The sequence below is a fragment of the Sus scrofa genome, chromosome 6 (assembly GCF_000003025.6).
Source record: "Sus scrofa isolate TJ Tabasco breed Duroc chromosome 6, Sscrofa11.1, whole genome shotgun sequence".
NCBI lineage: Eukaryota > Metazoa > Chordata > Mammalia > Artiodactyla > Suidae > Sus > Sus scrofa.
The window spans coordinates 137502984-137525024 of NC_010448.4; the positions used below are offsets into that span (position 1 = coordinate 137502984).

A 22041-nucleotide genomic window follows, 5' to 3' on the forward strand; every position below is an offset into this window, starting at 1 on the left:
TTATTTATTTATAAAATATATAAATATATAAAAAGATAGAGAGAGAAAGTTCCTGCTACAGGTTAGGGATCCAGTGTTGCCTGTGCAGCGGCTCAGACTGTTGCTAAGGTCAGGTTTGATCCCCATAATGGGAACTTCCTGATGTACCATTCTAGGTACACATTCAAATAATATCAGAAAAGTCTGGAGTTCCCGTCGTGGCTCAGTAGTTAATGAACCCGAACCAGGAACCATGAGGTTGCGGGTTTGATTCCTGGCCTTGCTCAGTGGTTGGGGGATCCGGTGTTGCCATGAGCTGTGGTATAGGTCGCAGACGTGGCTTGGATCCTGCGTTGCTGTGTCTCTGGCATAGGCTGGCAGCTACAGCTCCGACTGGACCCCTAGCCTGGGAACCTTCATATGCCATGGGTGTGGGCCTAGAAAAGACAAAAAAAAAAAAAAAAAAAAAAAAAAGTCTGAGAGCTTTAAAAGTACAGTCAGGAGGTCCCAATGTACAGGAAAGTAAGTTTTGATCTCTGTGAGAGTATTCATCATGATGAACTGAGTGAACAAATGGCCCAACTTAGCTCAAAGAAAAGTATCTGTTCAGCAAGTTCTAAGAAATATCCGTTCTAAAAATATTCCCTATCTCATTCTGAATCTTTTAGGAGTAAAGGTATGAGGCAACGGAAACACAGCTTTAACTGTGTTCTATTTCTGTGCTCTCACATTTCTAGTTTACTCTAGCTACTCACTCTAGCTTTTTACTCCAAAGTGAGCAGCAACCACTAGCACAACAGATTATCATTAATTTGGAGACATTCTATATAAATTAAGTTAGCAAGATATGCCTTGTGTATAAATTTTATTTGTATTACTATTTCAATAATTACTGACTGTGTTTTATGAGCCAGACATTTTCCCAGGTGGAAGGGAAGAGCAAAGAATAAAACAGAGAAAAGACCTTGCCCTCCTGAAACACACGCTTGAGATGTACTACTTTCTTTAAATTATAACTTACTTGGACTGAACCTCCATTAGGACAGTGCTGAATTCTGCTGTGCATAACTGTTCAATGTACTCTAGTCCTTTTGTTTCATTGAAGTATTTCCTTTGGATAGTAGTGAAATTAACATTCTGAAAAGAATTTTTAATTACAAAGTAAAATTTAAGTTTCACTTGCCCCAAACTGCTTTTTTAAACACATGCATGTATGTGGGTAGGTAACTTAAATATTGCATGAAGTTTATTTTTCATTATTTATCACTTTCTAGAGTTAAATGAGTTTTATCAGTTATTTACAAAAAGAGGATGATGATCTGTCTTGCTAAGTGAATTACAGTAGTCTGTAGCTCTTATTAGGCTATATTCAAATGAAATTTAAGTATAATAATAAAAAATAACCTAAGAGTCTCTGCCTTCTACTCCTTTTATTCTACAGCAACAACAGCAGCAAAGGTTTTACATTCAGCCTCATGTACTCTATGATAATTGAAAGAGGGTAAATCTTTGTTACACACTCGTTGGGGAAGACAATTCCAGCTCTCAAATACACTAGTTGGGGAAGACCAATTCCAGCTATCAAATCTATGAAATGCTATCTAAATGAGGCGAATTTATTTTAAAAATAAAAGGAAATAATGGAATTTTTTTTAAAAGAGGAAAAAAAGCATGCAGTTGCAGAGTAAAAGGTCTGCCTGCTTTGAATAAAAGTAATAGATAAGAAAGGTAACATAATAACAATAGAATGTGAAAGAGCTATAACACTGAAAAAAAGTCATAAGCAGGTAGGGAATCTGCTATGTGCCGAGACTGTTTAGACAGCTATTTCATTTAATCTTTATAATAATACTGTAAGTCTTGGAGAGATAGTTGGGGAGAGGATTAAGATGGTGGAACAGAAGGACTGGAGCTCAGCTTCTCTCCTAAAAACAACAAAATTTGCAACTAAATGCTGAGCAATCTCCACCCGAATTGACCGGAAACCTTAAAAAAGATACCCTATTCCAGAAGAAAAAGAGGAGGACACATCAAGAGGTAGGAAGGGGCGATTTCACCATATAAACAACCCCATACCTCCGGGGTGGGAAGCTCCACAGACTGAAAACTAACTGGCTCACAGAGACTCACCTACAGAAGTGAGAGTTCTGAGCCCCACGTCAAACCCTCACATGCGGGGATCTGGCACTGGGAGAAAGAGCCCCTGGAGCATCTGGCATTGAAGGCCAGTGGGGCTTGTGCACAGGAGCTCCACAGGACTGGGGGAAACGGAGACCCCATTCTTAAAAGGCACACACAGGCTTTCACGTGCACTGGGTCCCAGAGCAGAGCAAGGTCTCCTTAGGAATCTGGGTCAAACCTGACTGCAGTTCTTGGAGGACATCCTGGGAAAACAGGGGTGAATGTGACTTGTTGTGACGGAAGGACATTGAAAGCAAAGCTCTCGGGAATATTCAGCAGCCATGCCTATCTCTGGAAGTGGCCATTTTGGGAAAATCTGGCCCCACCTGTCAGTCAGCACTGAGAAGCCCAGGCAAACAACACTCCAGGTGGGATCACGCCCCGGCCCTCAGTAAACAGGCTACCTAAAGACCCCTCAGGCACACAGCTGCCTCTAATCCCATCCAGAGACTAAGCTCCACCCACCAGAAGGATTAGAATCAGTTCCACCTACCAGTGGGCAGGCATAAGCCCCCCCCCCCATCAGGAAGCCTACAGCAAGCCCCCACACTGACTTCAGACACAAGGGGGGGCAGATGCCAGAAGTAAGAGAGGCTACAACTCTAGTATCTGTAAAAAGGTCACCACACCAAAAACCTATAAAAATGAAAAGACAGAGAACTATAACTCAGATGAGGGAGAAAGGAAAAACCCCAGAAAATCAGCTAAGTGATGAGGAGATTCTCAGCCTCCAGGAAAAAGACTTGAGACTGTTGACGCTGAAGATGATGCAAGACATTGGAAATAAACTGGAGGCAAAGATGGATAACTTACAGGAAACACTGAGCAAAGAGATACAAGATATAAAACTTAAACAAGAAGAGATGCAAAAGACAATAACTGAAATAAAAAACGCACTAGAAGCAGCTAACAGCAGAATACAGGAGGCAGAAGAATGAATAAGCGAGGTGGAGGACAGATTAGTGGAAATTATGGATGTGGAACAGAAAAGAGAAAAAAGATTGAAAACAAATGAAGAGAGTCTCAGAGAACTCTGGGACAATGTTAAATACACCAACATCCGTATCATAGGGGTGCCAGAAGGAGAAGAGAGAGAGAAGGGGACAGAAAAAATATTCCAAGAGATCATAGCCGAAAACTTCCCTAACATGGGAAAGGAACCACTCACTCAAACCCAGGAAGCACAATGAGTACCATATAAAATAAACCCAAGGAGGACTACACCAAGACACATATTAATCAAACTGAAGACAAAGAGAAAATTAAAGACAAAGAGACAAAGAGAAAATCTTGAAAGCAGCTAGAGAAAAGAAACAAGTAACATACAAGGGAACCCCAATAAGGTTATCGGCAGATTTTTCAACAGAAACTCTGCAGGCCAGAAGGGAGTGGCATGATATACTTTACGTGATAACCTCCAACCAAGATTACTCTACCCAGCAAGGCTCTCATTCAGATTTGAAGGAGAAATCAAAACCTTCACAGATAAGCAAAAGTTGAGAGGATTCAGCAACGCTAAACCAGCCTTACAACAAATACTAAAGGAACTTCTCTAGGCAGAAAAGAAAAGGCTGCAACATGGAACAAAAATTCCACAAATGACAAGGCTCACCAGGAAAGGTATGAAATCATCCATGCACAATTATACCACCAAAATCAGAAATCATGAGAAGAGGTGGGTACAAATGCAGGACACTGGAGATGAACTTGCAATTAAGAGACCAACAAGTTAAAACAATCTCGTACACATATAGACTCCTACATCAAAACTTCAGAATAACTGCAAACCAAAAATCTACAATTGATACACAAACAAGGAATCTCTGGAGAAGAAACACATCACATAGTAAATAAGTGCTTAATCCACCATGAAGGGGGTCATTTGACATCATTCTTGGAATGCTGAAGTCTTCTTAGATCTGATTCTGATTTCCTCTCCATCAAAGAATTTATGATAATTATAATTAAATAATGCAACTGTATGATTAAATAATGCAGTTCTACAACTGTATTATTAATAACCATTTATCTCCATGGTACAATGTAAGGTCTATAATGTCTTGTTTATCAGATCACCTAGAATGGTGTAATGCCTATATTGAAGAATCAATAAGATGTAACAAATTGTGAGGACATATTTATATAGTTACACTGTTTTTTAACCAATTAATGCATTTTATATTTTAGTTATTTTCAGAGGGTGTACTATTTTTGTTATTCTTACCAGTTATTATTTTTATTATGCTATATAAAATATTTAATGGTATATGACTTTCTTCTTTATAAATTTTAGTTGCATAATATACACAATTGTTATATAATGCTAATTTTTAAAGAAAAATTGAAATGTAATAGATAATACTACATAGTAAAGGTGAAAGCCATACAAAATGGGATAAAGTATAGAATAAATTTCCTATTTGTCTCAGCCTATTTTCCATTTCATTTCTCCAGAGGGAGTCACTCTATCTCTTTCTTAAGATCCATGATATAATAATTGTGTGAATGTAATTGTGTTTAAATATATGTATGTTATTCTGTAAAAAAAATAAAAATTAAATTTAAAAAAACAACAACAAAAAATAATAATACCGTAGGTCTTGTATTAGTTACAATTTTTTTCTAAGTCAAATTCTGAAAAGTCAAGTAACTTTTGGAGTTCCCTTGTGGTGCAGTGGGTTAAGGATCCAGCATTTTCACTGCAGTGGCCTGGGTCACTGCTGTGGTGTGGGTTCTATCCTGGCCTAGGAACTTACATATGCCAAGGGGTACAGCCAAAAAAAAAAAAAAAAAAGTCAAGTAACCTTTCTAATATCATACAATTGATATGTGCCAGACCTGAGACTTGAATTTACATTTATTTGACTATGAGGTCCATGTTCCTTTCACTTCAAATTACTTCTTATTTAATGAAGGTCTTTTTATGGTAAGTGCAATAATAATAATAATAACACTGATTCTTCCCTCTGCTTATAATACCTTTATACTAAATACTTCTATGGCTCTCTCTCTCTCACTCCCTTCAGGGCTTTACACAAATGTAACCTTATCAATGTGACCATTTCTGATAATCCTGTATGAAACATCAGTTCTCTAGGAGGTAGATACCATTATTGCCCCTATTTTACTGAAGAATAAAAACTGAAGCTTAAACAGGTTCATCTATCCCACGTTCTATGTGATTCTGTCCATGTAGGACTGCCAATTGCAGTACTCTGTACCCCACAGAAAAAGCAAATGACCTGGGATTAATTAATCATAGAGCTTCTATTCCCAGAAACAGTGATTAACTGTGGGAGCATGAACAAAGCAGGAATAGTCACGGTTCTTCTCTAGAAGTCATATATGAATACAGGAAGAAAGAAATTATTTTTTCTCTCAGTTGGCTAAGCTGAAAGGACAACAGCCTCAAGCTATCAGCAATCTTTTTTTTTTTTTTTTTTTTTTTTTTTTTTTTAGGGCCGCTCTTGCAGCATATGGAGGTTCCCAGGCTAGGGTTCCAGTAAGAGCTACAGCTGCCGACCACAGCCACAGTCACAGCCACATCAGATCTGAGCTGCATCTGCCACCTACACCACAGGTTATGGCAACGCCAGATCCTTAACTGAGCAGGGACAGGGATCGAACCTGCAACTTCATGGTTCCTAGTCGGATTTGTTTCCGCTACACTATGACGAGAACTGCAGCAATCATTGTCTTAAACCTCACTGAGGTTCCTATTTGCAGAGAAAGGAAGGAAGGAAGGGGAGATGATGGTAGGGATGAGAGCAGGAATAGGATCTATCTAACCATTTGGCTTCCCAGTTACATAAGACGATAAAGAATTTCCTCTTAAGTTACTTAAATTTCTGTTACAACCAAAGGACTTAGGATGCTTAATCAAAACAAAATAATGAAAGTATATGGAGAGTTATACATAAATAAGGGTGATGAAAAAAAGTCTGAAGTAGTGAATGAAAAAGATAGATACAAAGTCTTGTCTAATAGCAACAACAGATTTACAGCAGGGATCATTTCCAGCAATGAGTCAAAGATAACTGATCTATGTAGGATCTCTAAGAACACAAGAAAACTTATATGACTATAGATATTGAATATATTAGGAATATACAGGAGTTCCTCTCATGGCTCAGGGGAAATTAATCTGATTAGGAACCATGAGGACACAGGTTCAATCCCTGGCCTCACTCAGTAGGTTAAGGATCCAGTGTTGCCGTGAGCTGTGGTATGGGTCACAGAAGAGGCTCGAATCTGGCATGACTGGGGCGTATGTAGGTCAGTGGCTATGGCTCCGATTCAACCCCTAGCCTGGGAACCTCCATATGCCATAGGTATTGCCCTAAAAAGATTACATATATATATATATATATATATATATATATATATATATATGTATATATATACATATATATATATATATTTGCACTCCTCAGGAATTATTCTAACTGCAATGCGTTAGGAACCACAACCTCCATTCCACAAAGCAGGGAGATTTGCTAGAGGGAAGAAATAAACTACGTGGTGGAAAGGCCGTTACTGAAAGGCAGAACACTGGCTGAATAAGGTTCCAAAGCACTCCCCTGCCCCAGTCCCACAGATGGAGACTGAAGTAGAAAGCTGTGAGATAGGACATGCTGCCAGGAGAAGCTGCAACAATTCTATAATACAGATCAAATTCTTCAAAAGAAAAAATACCTGCTAATAGCTGCTATCCCCTAGAAGAATAAGAACTTCAACTAGCCCAGCACCACAATAACTAGCTTTCAAGAAGCTATACTTAAGGAAATCCACACTTTCTCTAAGGGTCTGCCTCCTGTACACTCTGGGAAACCCTCTTCTTACCTAAAACATTTTTCTTTTTGTTGAAAATATATCGGAGTTCTGACCATGGCACTGTGGTTTAAGAATCTGACTGTGGCAGCTCAGGTCATTGTGGAGGTGCAGGTTTCATCCCTGGGCCAGCACAGTGGGTTAAAGGATCTGGCATTGACACAGCTGTGGCGCAGATCTCAGCAGTGCCTCAGATTCAATCCCTGGCCCAGGAACTTCCATATGCCATGGATGTGGCCATAAAACTTCAAAAATTTTAAAAATAAAATACATCAAGGGTGCCAAATCAAATAACTGCATTTTTTTTTTTTTTTTTTGGCTGTACCCATGACATGTGGAAGTTCCCAGGCCAGGGACTGAACCTGCATCACAGCAGCAATGGAGCTGCTGCAGTGACAACACCAGAGCTTTAACCAGTTGTGCCACAAGAGAACTCTGGATTCCCTGTCATTTTTATTTTATGCATTAATAGTTCCCCTCAGGACTTGTTTTTAGTGAGTACTTCAGCGTAAACATAAAATTGTTCAAATTACTGTTCTTCAGCATAGGATAAAATGGAGTTTAAGTAAATAAGAATAAAAATCACTTACTTTGAAATTTTCTGTGATAAGGGTAAACAACTTGGTTGAATTCCCCACAACACAAGCAGTATTTGACATTATTATTTCCAAAGGTGATAAAATTTTGAGTTTAGTGATCACCTAAAATTGTTTGAATAAACAATTTCTTAAATGTAAGTTTAGAATTCTCTAAAACAAAAAAAAGTTTCATATTTTTCTAAGAGACAAGTACTTATAATTAATTCAGAGATATACAAAATCACAATTGTCCTATGTATTTGTAATGATGATATGTTAAACACACATCCCATAAAATTATAAATACAAAATATTATCATAAAGATAGGCTATATTTTATTCACAGTAGTTTGTATCAGCTCTAAGCCCCCAAATAATTTGAACTTATCAAATATGTATTCCTAAAAAAAGATTTTTTTAAAATAAATTCTTCTACTCAGTATTTTATTCATCTCCTTGAAAAACATAAAGATTCAACAGTTTAACTATGGTGATTCATCAACATGGCTATATCGATACAACTCAGAAGTTGAAAAGTACAGAAACACAGATGAGAAACATCTATTTTATAACTGCCTTTTATCTACTTTATAATTGCTTTTTACAATATAAGGTGCATTTCTTAGTCTAGAACTAAGACTATTATTCTAGACACAGAAATTCTTTTTTTTTTTTTTTGCCATTTCTTGGGCCGCTCCTGTGGCATATGGAGGTTCCCAGGCTAGGGGTCGAATCGGAGCTGTAGCTGCCGGCCTACGCCAGAGCTACAGCAACGCGGGATCCAAGCCGCGTCTGCGACCTACACCACAGCTCACGGCAACGCCAGATCCTTAACCCACTGAGCAAGGGCAGGGATTGAACCCGCAACTTCATGGTTCCCAGTCGGATTTGGTAACCACTGCGCCACAACAGGAACTCCTAGACACAGAAATTCTTTTTTTTGTTTTTTTTTTGTTTTTTTTTTGTTGTTGTTGTTGCTATTTCTTGGGCTGCTCCCGCGGCATATGGAGGTTCCCAGGCTAGGGGTTGAATCGGAGCTGTAGCCACCGGCCTACGCCAGAGCCACAGCAACGCGGGATCCGAGCCGCGTCTGCAACCTACACCACAGCTCAGGGCAACGCCGGATCGTTAACCCACTGAGCAAAGGCAGGGACCGAACCCGCAACCTCATGGTTCCTAGCCGGATTCGTTAACCACTGCGCCACGACGGGAACTCCAGAAATTCTTAAAAAATATGCCAGAACATTCCTCTTTTTAAAAAACTTTTATCCTATTATTTTTAAATTTCATAAAAATGTTCAATACCCAGATAAAAAGTTAATATGCACTACTGATACCACTTAGGTTGTTAGGTATATTAAAAAATTAATTATTAGAGTTCCCTGATGGCCTAGCAGTTAAGGATTCAGCATTGTCATGGCTGTGGCTGTGGCTCAGGTTCAGTCCCTGGCCTGGGAACTTCCATGTGCTGCGGGTAAGGCCAAAAAAAAAAAAAAAATTAATTATTAGGTGGTAAAAAGAAGCCTACACACTGGGGAACCATAAAAGGGAATTAGGAAAAGGAATAAAGAAAAATAAAAAATTAAAAATAACATAGAACTTAATATTTTAATAACAGTAATTGGGTCAAATAACTTTTTAGAATATAGAGATCAGGAATAGACTATCTCTACCTAAGTCACACAAATTCCCAGGACAACAGGCCAGTGGCCCAAATTAATAATAAGTGATAGAAAGCAAAAGCAAGAAGTTGAGAGACTAAATTATGACTGATCTAATACACCAGTTTCCCTTATCTCTGGAAAATAAAATTTAAAATACAATTCAATGGAAACAACCCGTTGGAGATAGCACTATTACATTTACTATCTTTGGAATGAATCCAGGAATTATTAAATTGAAGATACTAACTTTAGAAATGAATATTAATTTGGAATATTCAAGTAACAGCAAAACATGTTATTTTAGAACGAAATAATATTAAAAATTAAGATCAGATTAAAACAATTTATTTTAGGTCAGAGTAATCTATATTGGTTGTATAATAAATAACCTTTACTCTACCAAAAAGTCAACTAATTAGGAAAGCATTGATGTGAAAATGTGCATGATGCCCTCTAGATGAACCATTTCCTAGGAGTAAAAATTCTTACCTTTGCATATGTTGTGTTGTCTGCAAACTGAGATAATATAATTTGTGGGCTTTTTAAATCAATACTTGCCATCCCTATTTCACCTCTGGCAAGTCCTCTCCCTTCTACAACGGCTACAACAACTGATGGAGAGTGCGCAGAAACTGCAGATGAGGATGTAGCTGTTAAAAATTTTTTAAAAGAAAATTTATAAACATTATAATAATACTTTCAAGTTCTTTCTCACAAGATCTCAAAGCAACAAATCTAGACACAACTATCAATATCCAAGGAAAAAATTTTCTTTTGATCATCAAAAAATAAATTTTCATATCCAGACCAAAGGAAAATGTTAATTATCTAAATATTTTGCCAAAGCTTAGCCTCACGTTTAGAAATAATAATCTTATGCATTGTCTTATTTTATACTTTGTTGGAATGACATGATAAATTTGGGATCAGAAAATAGATTATGTATCATCATTTAAAAGTTATATGAATTTGAGCAAATTATTTCATAATAATCATAAATCACAAAATATAATGTAATAACTACTCTAACTCAAGAGGTGGCTGAAGGATCAAATGAGATAATACATATGAATGTATTTTATAAAGTATAAAACATTATACAACTATAAACTCCAATTATGAGATACCTGTATAATGTTGTATATTTTATTAATGTGCCAAGAATGTTCTAAGTTCTTTACTTGGATTAACTTAGTGAATTGTCACAACAGCTCTATCAATAGGCATCGTTATTTTCTCCATTTACTTCTAAGGAGACTGAGGCATGAATGGAACTGATAAAATTTGTACACAGGCTGACTGGCTCCAGACCTGGTGCTCTTAACCTCGACAAAAATTAGTGATTTTGAGATCTGTGCCTTACAAACCATAAATATGCATGTAAGTAGTTTAATCTTTCTAAAGCAACCATTTCTTTATCTGCAAACTAGAAATACCACATCTTTCCATAAAGTTGATATAAGAATTAAATGCAATATAGAAGAGTTATGTAAAGCATGTCAAATTAATCGTGGATTCAAAAAAATGTCAGACTAAATATATCTAAAATTTTATTTTCAAAAAACAAAACTGGGGAGTTACCGTCGTGGCTCAGTGGATAACGAATCCGACTAGGAACCATAAGGTAGCAGGTTCGATCCCTGGCCTTGCTCAGTGGGTTAAGGATCCAGTGTTGCCGTGAGCTGTGGTGTAGGTCGCAGATGCAGCTTGGATCTGGCGTTGCTGTGGCTATGGCATAGACTGGCGGCTATAGCTCAGATTAGACCTCTAGCCTGAGAACCTCAATATGCCATGGATGCAGCCCTAGAAAAGACAAAAAAAAAAATTGTCTTTTACTCCTTTTTCAACTCTTTAACATATCTTTTTCTTCTCTTTTTTCCCTCACTAGTCTAGAATACCTTTTTTATTTCTATCTCCTATTATAACACCTACAAAATTATGTAAACATTTACGCTTAGTCAGCAGTCAACTTAAGAGTTCATTCAAAAATCTATTGTGTGTAGGAATTCCTGTTGTGGTTTAGTGGGTTAAGAGAATGCAGATTTGGTCCTTGGCTTCATTCAGCAGGTTAAAGGATCTGGTGTTGCCACAGCTGCAGCATAGAGCTGGGATCTGGTATTGCTGTGGTGTACACAGGCCTGCAGCTCCTATTGACCCCTAGCCCAGGAACTTCCATATGCCACAGGTGTGGTTCTAAAAAGGAAAAAAAGAAAAATCTATTGTGTCTAAATCTCAGAACGCTTTTTGCCATGAAAGCCTTATTACACATGGTGATTGAGTTTATATTCGATCTACAGAAGTCAATTAAAGTTCTGCAATCAAATATGACCTTCTCTCTCTCTCTCTTTTTTTTTTTTTTTTTTTTTGACGTCACCCGAGGTTTATGGAAATTCCTGGGCCAGGGATGGAATCTAAGCTGAAGCACTACAACATTGCAGCTGCAGCAATGCCAGATCCTTAACTCACTGCACTACAGTGGGAATTCCCAACCTTCCCATTTATAACTGGAAGCTAACTGGATTCCAGTGTTTGGAAATTCAGTACACTTAGAAAACATCTCCCTTAAACTTTATATTTTTTTTTTTTGGCTGCACCGATGACATGTGGAATTTCCTGGGCTAAGGATCAAACCCATACCACAGTAGGACCTGAGCCACTGCAGTGACAATGTCAGATCCTTAACCTGCTGCACCACAAGGGAACTCCATTAAAAGAACATTTACACTGTTATCTGTTGTAAGTTAGGTATATATGAGCATCACAGTACATAAAGCTTTTTTCTGGGTCTTTTCTTATTTCCCTAAAGTGGATCCTTAGTAGTCTAATTGCTGGAAAAAAGGAAAACCATCATTTATTTCTTGTCTTTTCTAGGGCCGCAGGTGCAGCATGTGGAGGTTCCCAGGCTAGGGGTCTAATCAGAGTGTAGCTGCTGGCCTACGCCACAGCAACGGCAACATGGGATCCAAGCCACGTCTGCAACCTACACCACAGCTCACAGGCAACGCTGGATCCTTAACCCACTGAGCAAGGCCAGGGATCAAACCCTAACCCTCATGGTTCCTAGTCGGATTCGCTAACCACTGAACCATGATGGGAACTTGCATATACTGTCAAATTTCTTATCAGAATTGTATCAATTTTTAATTCTATTAGCAGTCTATGAGAAAAACCAATCTTAATGAATCCTTACTGGTATTAACTTCTGATATGTATTATTATTGTTATTATTAGCTGTTTTAATGGATTGATGCATAAATTTATATTTTTAAAAATTACTATCAAACAGAACATCACTTAATATATCCATTTGTTTTCTATATCTTGAGATGTTTACATCCTTTTTACACAATTTTTACAGGCCTTAGTTTTTCAGCCTGCTTTTGTAAAATCAATGACAATAATTGATTGAGGATTTTGTAAATCAATGACAATAATTTATGGATGCTACCAATCTTGCTTTTTTTTTTTTTTTTTTTGCTTTTTAGGGCTTCACTTGCAGCATATGGAAGTTCCCAGGCTAGGAGTTGAACTGGAGCTGCAGATGCCGGCCTATGCCACAGCCACAGCAATGCCAAGTCTAAGCCACTTCTGCAACCTATACCACAGCTCACAGCAACACCAGATCCTTAACCCACTGAGTGAGGCCAGGGATCAAACCTGTGTGTCCTCAAGAATACTAGTTGGGTTTGTTACCACTGGGCCATGATGGGAACTCCACCAATCTTGCTTTTTTGCTATCACAAAGATTTCTATTTTTGTATACATAATCTTTTCCTTTATAATTTCTTCCATTGTTTTTCTACTAAGAAACTCCTTAGTATGACAGATAACCAGAAGTACAGTTAGAAGTATTCATGAGCAGTTGCTCATAGTTTAGCAAGATGGTCAGGGACTTGGAAGGAACAGGTCCTTGAAGACAGTGACAAGGAAAGTTTAGGAAAAGAATGTGGATGAATCTTTTAGAATGAGCACTGACTTTGAAAATGTTTGTCTCAAGTGAATGCTCGCCAAAGGGCATCTGCTGTAAAGGAGACTCTTAATAGTGGTGGACAAAATGATACATTCTATTAATGACAATTAGCCTCTTTTCCAAGCCACCCCAGGGTTTCCTCAATAGACTGGTGAACAAATGAACCATGGTAGCAAGAATTGAGACTATGCATGGGCTCAACAACATGAACTCCCTCTTACCAAGGCTGACCTGGTTAACCTTACTGCTGAATGCCCAATCTACCAACAGCAGAGATCAACATTAAATGTCCCATATAGCGTCATTCCCCAGGGGGAAAACACACCACCTAGTGGTTCGTTGATTACATTGGATTTCTTCCATCAAGGAGGAAGCAGATATCTGTCCTCACTGGAATAAACACATATTCTATTCATATTCATACACATATTCATATTTGCCTTCCTTGCCCATAATGCTTCTGCCAGCATCATCACTAGTGAGCTCACAGAGTGCTTATCCATCATCATAGCATTCTACACAGTATTGCATCTGATCAAGGAACTTGCTTCCCAGCAAAGGAAATAAATACATCAATGGGCTCCGGCCCACTGAATCAACTAGTTTTACCACATACCCCATCACCCAGAAATGTCTTGCTTAGTCAAAAGGCAAAATGATTTACTGAAAACTCAGTCACAGTACCAATTGGGAGACAACAGAATGGGGTTCTCTCTTGCAGAAAGTGATTTATACTTTGAATCACAGATACTATATTCTTCATAACCAGAATACACAGGTCAGGAGTTCCCGTCGTGGTGCAGCGGAAACGAATCCAACTAGGAACCATGAGGTTGTAGGTTCGATCCCTGGCCTCACTCAGTGGGTTAAGGATCCAGCGTTGCCATGAGCTGTGGTGTAGGTCACAGACAGGGTTCAAATCTGGCGTTGCTGTGGCTGTGGCATAGGCCAGCAGCTGCAGCTCCTATTAGACCCCTAGCCTGGGAATCTCCATATGCCCCAGGTGCGGCCCTAAAAAGACAAAGGAAAAAAAAAAAAAAAGAATACACAGGTCCAAGAATCAAGGGGAGAAAACAGGAGTAGCTTATTCTCACTATTATACCTACCAATCCACCTAAAGAATTTTTGCTTCCCATTCTAGCAATTTTGAGCTCTGCTGGTTTGGAGATCTTAGTCTCCACAAGGTTATTGGTTCCACCAGGTGAGACAACAATGTTTCTACTGAACTGGAAGATGAGACTACCACCTGCCCATTTGGGGCTCCTTATTTATGCCACTGAACCAACAGGCAAAAAGGGGGGGGGGTTATATGTGGATGGAGTGGTCAATCCTGATTGCCAAGAGGATATCATGTTGCTATTCACAATGGAGGCAAAGCAGACTATGTGTGGAAGCCAGGGTATTCTCTAAGGCACCTCTTAGTATTTCCAATAGTAAAGGTTAATAGAAAACTATAGCAACCCAAAAAGAGACAGAATGACTAAGGACTCAGACCCTTCAGGAATGAAAGTCATTCCACCTTTACTGCTGCAGATAAGGGAAATGTGGGATGGGTTGTGAAAGAAGGAAGCCATAGATATCAACTATAATCTCATGACCAGTTACAGAAGCAAAAACTACAGCAGCTTTGGCTATTTTCTCTATTCTTTGTTACATGCACGTTCATTTGTATAAAGTAACCACTTTTTCTCTTTTCAATTTCAAAAAATTTTTGTACAAGTTATTAAATGCTAACTATACAATTTAGAACAGAATATTCAGTGGACCATGACTGAAATTGAAGTAATCAATATGCAATGACTGTTGAGTCTGTCAATCTTATTTTAGGAAAGAGTGAGAACTGCCTCAGTATAGATGTACATATCCCGTTAGGTAGAAAAACAGAATCACTTTGTTGTTATAAATAAGTTCAAATGTGTGTAGAATGACATGTATGGAAGTTGAATAGCCGAAGGATTATGCCAGTTATCAATTTATTGTCACTCAGATCCAAGTTCACACTTCAACATAAGCTCTGCAATAATGGACAGAATTCCTATAAGCATTTCTTTTTTAAAGTGTGCATAACATTAAGTTTTCTCAGTTGAGGGCAGTGGAGGGACCTTTCAGGATGAAGGGCTCTCCTTCAGTTTCCACTGCAGCATGGTGGATTAGCAGTGTAGGTCTGAGGACACCTAGCGGTGACGTGCCCAGCTACACACCCAGAATGTCAGGTTCTTGGGTGATCACAGCCACAGCCTATAACAACCTTCCTGAGACCCTCTCAATAGAGAAATCCTGCAGTCTAGGCCTCCTGCCCATACTAATCCCCTCTGCTCTTTCACTCTCTCCTCAAGTCTGTCTTCCACAGTCCTCTTGATACCACCACCCTCCCAAGAGGGAGACTGTTTTCCAAGACTCCAACCCACACCAGAGCCCACTCCCATTGCACAGCCATTTTCCAGACAGCAGCTATAATTCATCCACCCCGCCTGTTTCCTGTTTGCCCTGGATAGTAGACCAGCTCCAGCCTGGCAAATCTGCAGGAATTACTGAAATGGCCTTGATTATCCCCCTTCTCCAAAGAGATCTGTACAGCCCACAGAGGGGGCCCACTTTGAAGTATGATCTCTTGGGAGCCCCCTGCCCGTGGGTACCTTATAATGTTTTCTTATATCCTATAGTTACTATTTCATCACAGTTTAATAATTCTTTATATTAAATCTTCCCTGTTTAAATCATAGTATGGTTCTACTTCAGACTGGATCTTGTCTGCTACAGTCTCTGCCTTCATGGAGTTTACAGTTCAGCAAAGAAGAGAGACAATTTTAAAAAGATAATCAACCTCATTTATAACCAGGAAAATGCAAATTCAGACTCTAGTTAGGTAGTGTTTTACAGCTGCTAGACTGGTAAATATTAAGGAGTCTGACAGTACCAAATGCTGGATAGGATATAGGTCAACAAGAACTCTCATACATTGCTAGTAAGAGTATATGTTGGTAGAATCACTCAGAAAAATAATTTGTCATTATTTTGTAAATGTACACATTCTTATACTTTTTAACTAAGAAATATTTACACATGTAGACCTTTTTCATCCATTTTATCCTCAAGAAAATCTAGATTTAGATAACACTAAAATTTAAGTATTAAAAAAATTCAACAGAATTATCAGCATTAACCTCTAGATTTAAATAAACATTATATATAAAAGGAAGGGCTTTCTGGAGTTCCCATCGTGGCGCAGTGGTTAACGAATCCGACTAAGAAACATGAGGTTGCAGGTTCGGTCCCTGGCCTTGCTCTGTGGGTTAAGGATCCATCATTGCCTTGAGCTGTGGTGTGAGTCGCAGACGCAGCTTGGATCTCGCATTGCAGTGGCTGTGGTGTAGGCCAGCGGCTACAGCTCCGTTTCGACCCTGAGGCTGGGAACCTCCATATGCCGAGGGTGTGGCCCTAGAAAAGACCAAAAAAAAAAAAAAAAAAAATTAAAAGGAGGGGCTTTTTCTTTTTCAATCAGAATGATAAAAAAATAATGTAGGGAGTTCCCATCATGGCGCAGTGGAAATGAACATGACTAGGAACCATGAGATTGCAGTTTGATCCCTGGCCTTGCTCCATGGGTTAAGGATCTGGCATTGCTGTGAGCTGTGGTGTAGGTCACACACGCGGCTTGGATCCCAAGTTGCTGTGGCTGTGGCATAGGCTGCCAGCTGCACCTCTGATTAGACCCCTAGCCTGGGAACCTCCATGTGCCACAGGTGCAGCCCAAAAAAGCAAAAAATAATAATAATAATAATAATGTAGACTTGCATTTATTAACAAACAGTATCAACATCACAAACTATGTAGCCTTATTAATCTAGCCTCAAATTGTGAATATGGCTAAACTGAGGTATTTACTTTTTATTTATTTTTGGCTGCACCCATGGCATATGAAAATTCCTGGGCCAGGGATCAAAGCCACACTGCAGTTGTGACCTGTGCTTCAGCTGCAGCAATGCCGGATCCTTAACCCGCTGTGCCACATGGGAACTTCCTAAATTGATGTATTTAATATTCAGTCTTCCACATTAGCTACAAATAATTTCAAATTAACTACCCTAATTTATAATTTACAAAACTTTAAAAGTTTCTAAAGGTCATCCAGGTCAATATTTCATTCACTTTACCTGAATATTCCATCTGCGGTGTCCAACTTTTATAACCTGATCTCTGGTGATTTCCAGCAGATAATGGAGTTTTTACTATTTGAGGACAGGTACTACCTCGTGCAGAGGATGAGCTTGTACCAAGAGTAAAATCTGAGGCAAATGTGTTTTCTGCATAAGATCTTTTGCTTTTACAGTATGAACCTAAATTAAAAAAAAATTAAATATCAGTACTTAGATTCAGAATTATGCAATGTTGTATTAATCTCCGTAATTTATATAGAACCGTATCATGTAATTATTTTAATATAAAAATTATGACAAATTTAATATTACTGACAAATGATCTTGTACTAAATTATAAGGAAAACTTTTGCTATATGGTTTTTGCTTATACAAGTTCACTGTGACTACTCTTTTTTTGTCTTTTTGCCTTTTCTAGGGCCGTTCTCACAGCATATGGAGGTTCCCAGGCTAGGGGTCTAATTGGAGTTGTAGCCACTGGCCTACACCAGAGCCACGGCAACATGGGATCCGAGCCACATCTGTGACCCACACCACAGCTCATGGCAACACCCACTGAGCAAGGCCAGGGATCAAACCTGAAACCTCATTGTTCCTAGTTGGATTCGTTAACCACTGTGCCATGATGGGAACTCCCACTGTGACTACTCTTGCTAAAATCATAACTCCCTAATAATCTTCAAATATACCAGATATGTTCACTTTATATAGTAATTATGAATACCCTTTTCCTCTGTTGACTTTTTCACTTAAATTCTCTCCTCCCAGGCAATTGGTATACAAAGAGTTTTAGGCTCACTTGGATTGTTTCTTATTTAGTTACTTACCTACTGATATAAGATATTACCTATTTTTATAGGGTTGTCATAAAATCTGAAAGCCTAAAATAATGTCTTGGCACATAGAACTTCCTAAATATATATAAATATACATATATACTGGGTCTCTTTTCTCCTCTTCCCCTTGATTTCCATGACAACCACTTGATTCCCCTTAAACTACTTCTGTCTGCCTCTTAATAGTTGACTTCCCAAGATTCCACACTTTTTTACTTTCTCTCACAAAATTATGCATTTTCTCTGGATGTCTCATCTATTATTTTGGCTTCTATTAATATCTATTTCCTGACATACATCTTTCACTCCTCTCCTACACTATAAACCATGGGAGCAGCAAACTATATTTAAAAGGGCTGGTTAGTGAATATTTCAGGCTTTGTGGGCCAAATGGCCTGTCACCATAACTCAACTCTGTCACCATCACAGGAAAACAGCCATAGATAATAAGTAAGTGAAGGAACATAGCTATGTTTCAATACTTTATTTTATTTTTGGCCAAATCCATGGCACATGAAAGTTCTTGGGGCAAGAATCAAACATGTGCCACAGCAGCAACCCAAGCCACTGCAGTGACAATGCCAGATCCTTAACCTGCCGAGCCACAAGGGAACCCCAAGAGCATTATTTTTTAACTAGAAATAGACTCACAGATTGAAGCAGCAAAGGACATAAGATTTTCATTTTCCATATAACTCTGGAGACACTGTAAGATAGTGTGGAAGAAAGTTTGAGGCAGTAATCAGACATAAAATTATAAGGGCCTTTAATAGCACACAGAGAGAAAAGGACAATTACCGAAAAGATAATTTTATGAGTTCCCTGTGGCCTACTGGTTAAGGATCCAATGTTGTCACTGCTGCTGTGCAGGTTTGATCCCTGGTCTGGGAACTTCCATATGTTAAGGGTGCAGGCAAAATAGTAATAAATAATAATACAGGACTTCTTAACTATTTGGATGTTATAGTGAGGGAGTACTTGAATTACTGAAGTTTCCTGAGTATCCCAATGACTGAGGTAAGTGAGAAAAACAGACTGAAGAGCTACAGACAGATAAATTCAATTAATCATATAGTGAGTTTGAAGATATCCACTGGTTCCTCACTAAAAAACTCACAAGACAGTCTGAAATAGGAATCTGGAGCATAGATGAGACCTGAACTGTGGTAATAATCACATCCAGGTAGAAGTGGCCTAGGAAAAATCCTCCAAGGATGAACCACTACTTTGGGAACTGACTAACAAAGACGACCATAGTTCTCTAGAAGATGGAAGAAAAACAGGGGAAAGTAAAATCAAGAAAACCAGATTAAGGAGTTTCTGTCATGGCATAGCAGAAATGAATCTGACTAGGATTCATGAGGACGCAGGTTCTGTCTCGCTAAGTGAGTTAAGGATCCCGAGCTGCCGAGAGCTGTGGTGTAGGTCACAGACGAGGCTAGGATCCTGGGTTGCTGTGGCTGTGGTGTAGGACGGCAGCTATAGCTCCGATTAGACCCCTAGCCTGGGAACCTCCAAATGCCATTGGTGCAGGCCTAAAAAGCAAAAAGCAAAAAAAAAAAAAAAAAAAAAGGTCAATAGACCAATCAAGAACTTTAAATCCAGAGGAAAGGTCAGGCTGTGAAAAATGGAGTCCCCTTATAACACAAAAAAATGACCAGTGGATTTGGCGTGTTACCGTACCATTGAGTTGCGACGCTGTGTAGAAAACAGTATTTTGCCCCTGACTGGAGGGTGACTGAATACAAAATAAACCCATTGAACTCTCTGTGAAAGACATAATTTTTCATACTAAACATATCCACCTGAGTTAGACGAAATGTTAAACTTAGTCTATTTTCATGGCATCCTGGAAGGACTTGGAGCCAAGTTCAGGAACCAAGTTTCACCACTCCCATCACCACACTCAGGCACAAACGCCTCAGCTGTCACGTGGGGGCGGGAAGGGCCATTATTCTGGGTGTTCGGCCTGCCTTAGATCCCGGCCATCCGCCATCAGCCCTGTCATAAAACCAGCCCTTTAACCACTCAGACCCACCACATTCCCAGAGGACCTGGATCTCATCTTTCAGCCAAACCCCAACCTAAGTTTTGTGGCGGCTCCCTGAGCCTCCGGAAATTCACACCAGCATCCTTGCCTTGGGCCGGCAGAGCGCTTGGCGGGCGCGGGGGCAGACTGCTGCTGCTGCTCCGGTCGCCCGCAGCCCCAGACGTGTCAGGACGGGAGGACACAGAGGCAGCCTGAGCCGAAGGGCCGCTCTGAGGAGTCTCCTGGAGTCCCAGACTGCATCGAGGAACCTGGGGTCGAACCTCTACGGATAGGGAGGAGTCCCCAGGTACAGGAAGCGAGGCTGGTGAACTCTCAGGCCTCAGCATCCTCACAAACTCTCTCAGGCACAAGCAGCTTTCTGAGCGCCTCTTCCCTAGGCCCCCAAAACAAGCAACGCGAGACACAGGCTGGAGTCCAACGCGCAGGCGCAGAACCGGAGCCATGTGGAGCAGGCGCAGTCTAGTCAGTGCGCCATCACCGTCAACCCCGCATGCCCATCCACCCCCGGGTGGTTCCCGGTCCCATCAACGCCTGCGGAATTTAGTTTTCAGCTTAATTTGAGGTACGGACTTCCTCAACCTCAAGAGTATTCAGGACCCATCAACGTGGTACCCCTGCTATTCACACTGCTCCGTATTTCCTAATTCACAAGGCGTATGATGCTTTGCGACATCTCCCACATACCTCCAAATACATTAGCTTCTTTTTATATACAGAACACTATCACTGTGCACCCAGTGCTTGTGATGGTGGAAACATTTAATGATCATATAATACAAACCGTCTAACATTGGTCTGTCTTGTGGCTAAAGAACCATTAACCCTATACAGCTTAAATATCCATTAACTTACTCAAACGTATCGAGCAAGTGAAACCTAAAACATAGTAAATCATCACTATGCGCAAAATTTTATTTGGCTGCAACTGCTGCACGAAGTTCCTCAGCCAGGGATCAAACTGGCACCACAATAGCAACAAAGCCTTACAGTGACTGCCAGATACTTAACTGCATCACAAGGGAACTCCTAAATATATGTGTGTATATATATATATATATATATATTTTTTTTTTCCTTTTCGTTTTTTAGGGCCCAACTCACAGTACACGCAAGTTCCCACGCTAGGGGTCAAATCAGAACCGCAGCTGCCAGCCTACACAAGTCATTACAATGCAGGATCCAAGCTGCACCTGTGATCTACACCGCAGCTGACAGCAATGCCAGATTCTTAACTCACTGAGCAAGGCCAGGGATGGAACCGGTATCCTCATGGATACTAGTCGGATTCATTTCTGTTGCACCACAACGGGAACTCCCACTCCTAAAATTTTTTTTTTTTTTGGTCTTTTTGCTATTTCTTGGGCCGCTCCTGTGGAATATGGAGGTTCCCAGGCTAGGGGTCTAATGAGAGCTGCAGCCGCCGGCCTACACCAGAGCCACAGCAACGCTGGATCCAAGCTGCGTCTGCAGCCTACACCACAGCTCAGGGCAACGCCGGATCGTTAACCCACTGAGCAAGGGCAGGGACCGAACCCGCAGCCTCATGGTTCCTAGTCGGATTCATTAACCTCTGCGCCACGACGGGAACTCCCTAAATTTCTTGAAGTAACTCTTACACAGGGTATTGCAAACATGCTTGAGAAAATTTCAACTGACAGAAATACTGTGGCAGCTACCAACCCGTTTTTTTAATTGGGTGAGAAAAAAACCGCCAACAATCCCTTGGGGATTCTCACATCAAAGTATAGCCCAGATTATAATACTACAGTGAATTACCATTTTTAAAATCATTTTAT

At 39.7% G+C, this 22041-nt stretch overlaps 1 protein-coding gene across 1 annotated transcript in view; it reads right to left on the bottom strand.

Annotated features, from left to right (window-relative positions):
* The window catches only part of MSH4 (mutS homolog 4), a 113640-nt gene extending 92164 nt beyond the window's left edge, over positions 1–21476 (bottom strand). The window contains exons 1-5 of the mRNA XM_021096463.1: positions 20334–21476; positions 17357–17539; positions 9722–9882; positions 7581–7691; positions 1001–1116 (exon numbers count right to left, since the gene is read on the bottom strand). Coding sequence (XP_020952122.1) covers positions 1001–1116; positions 7581–7691; positions 9722–9882; positions 17357–17539; positions 20334–20688 — 926 coding nt within the window. The 5' untranslated portion in view covers positions 20689–21476. The remainder of the gene's footprint in view (positions 1–1000; positions 1117–7580; positions 7692–9721; positions 9883–17356; positions 17540–20333) is intronic.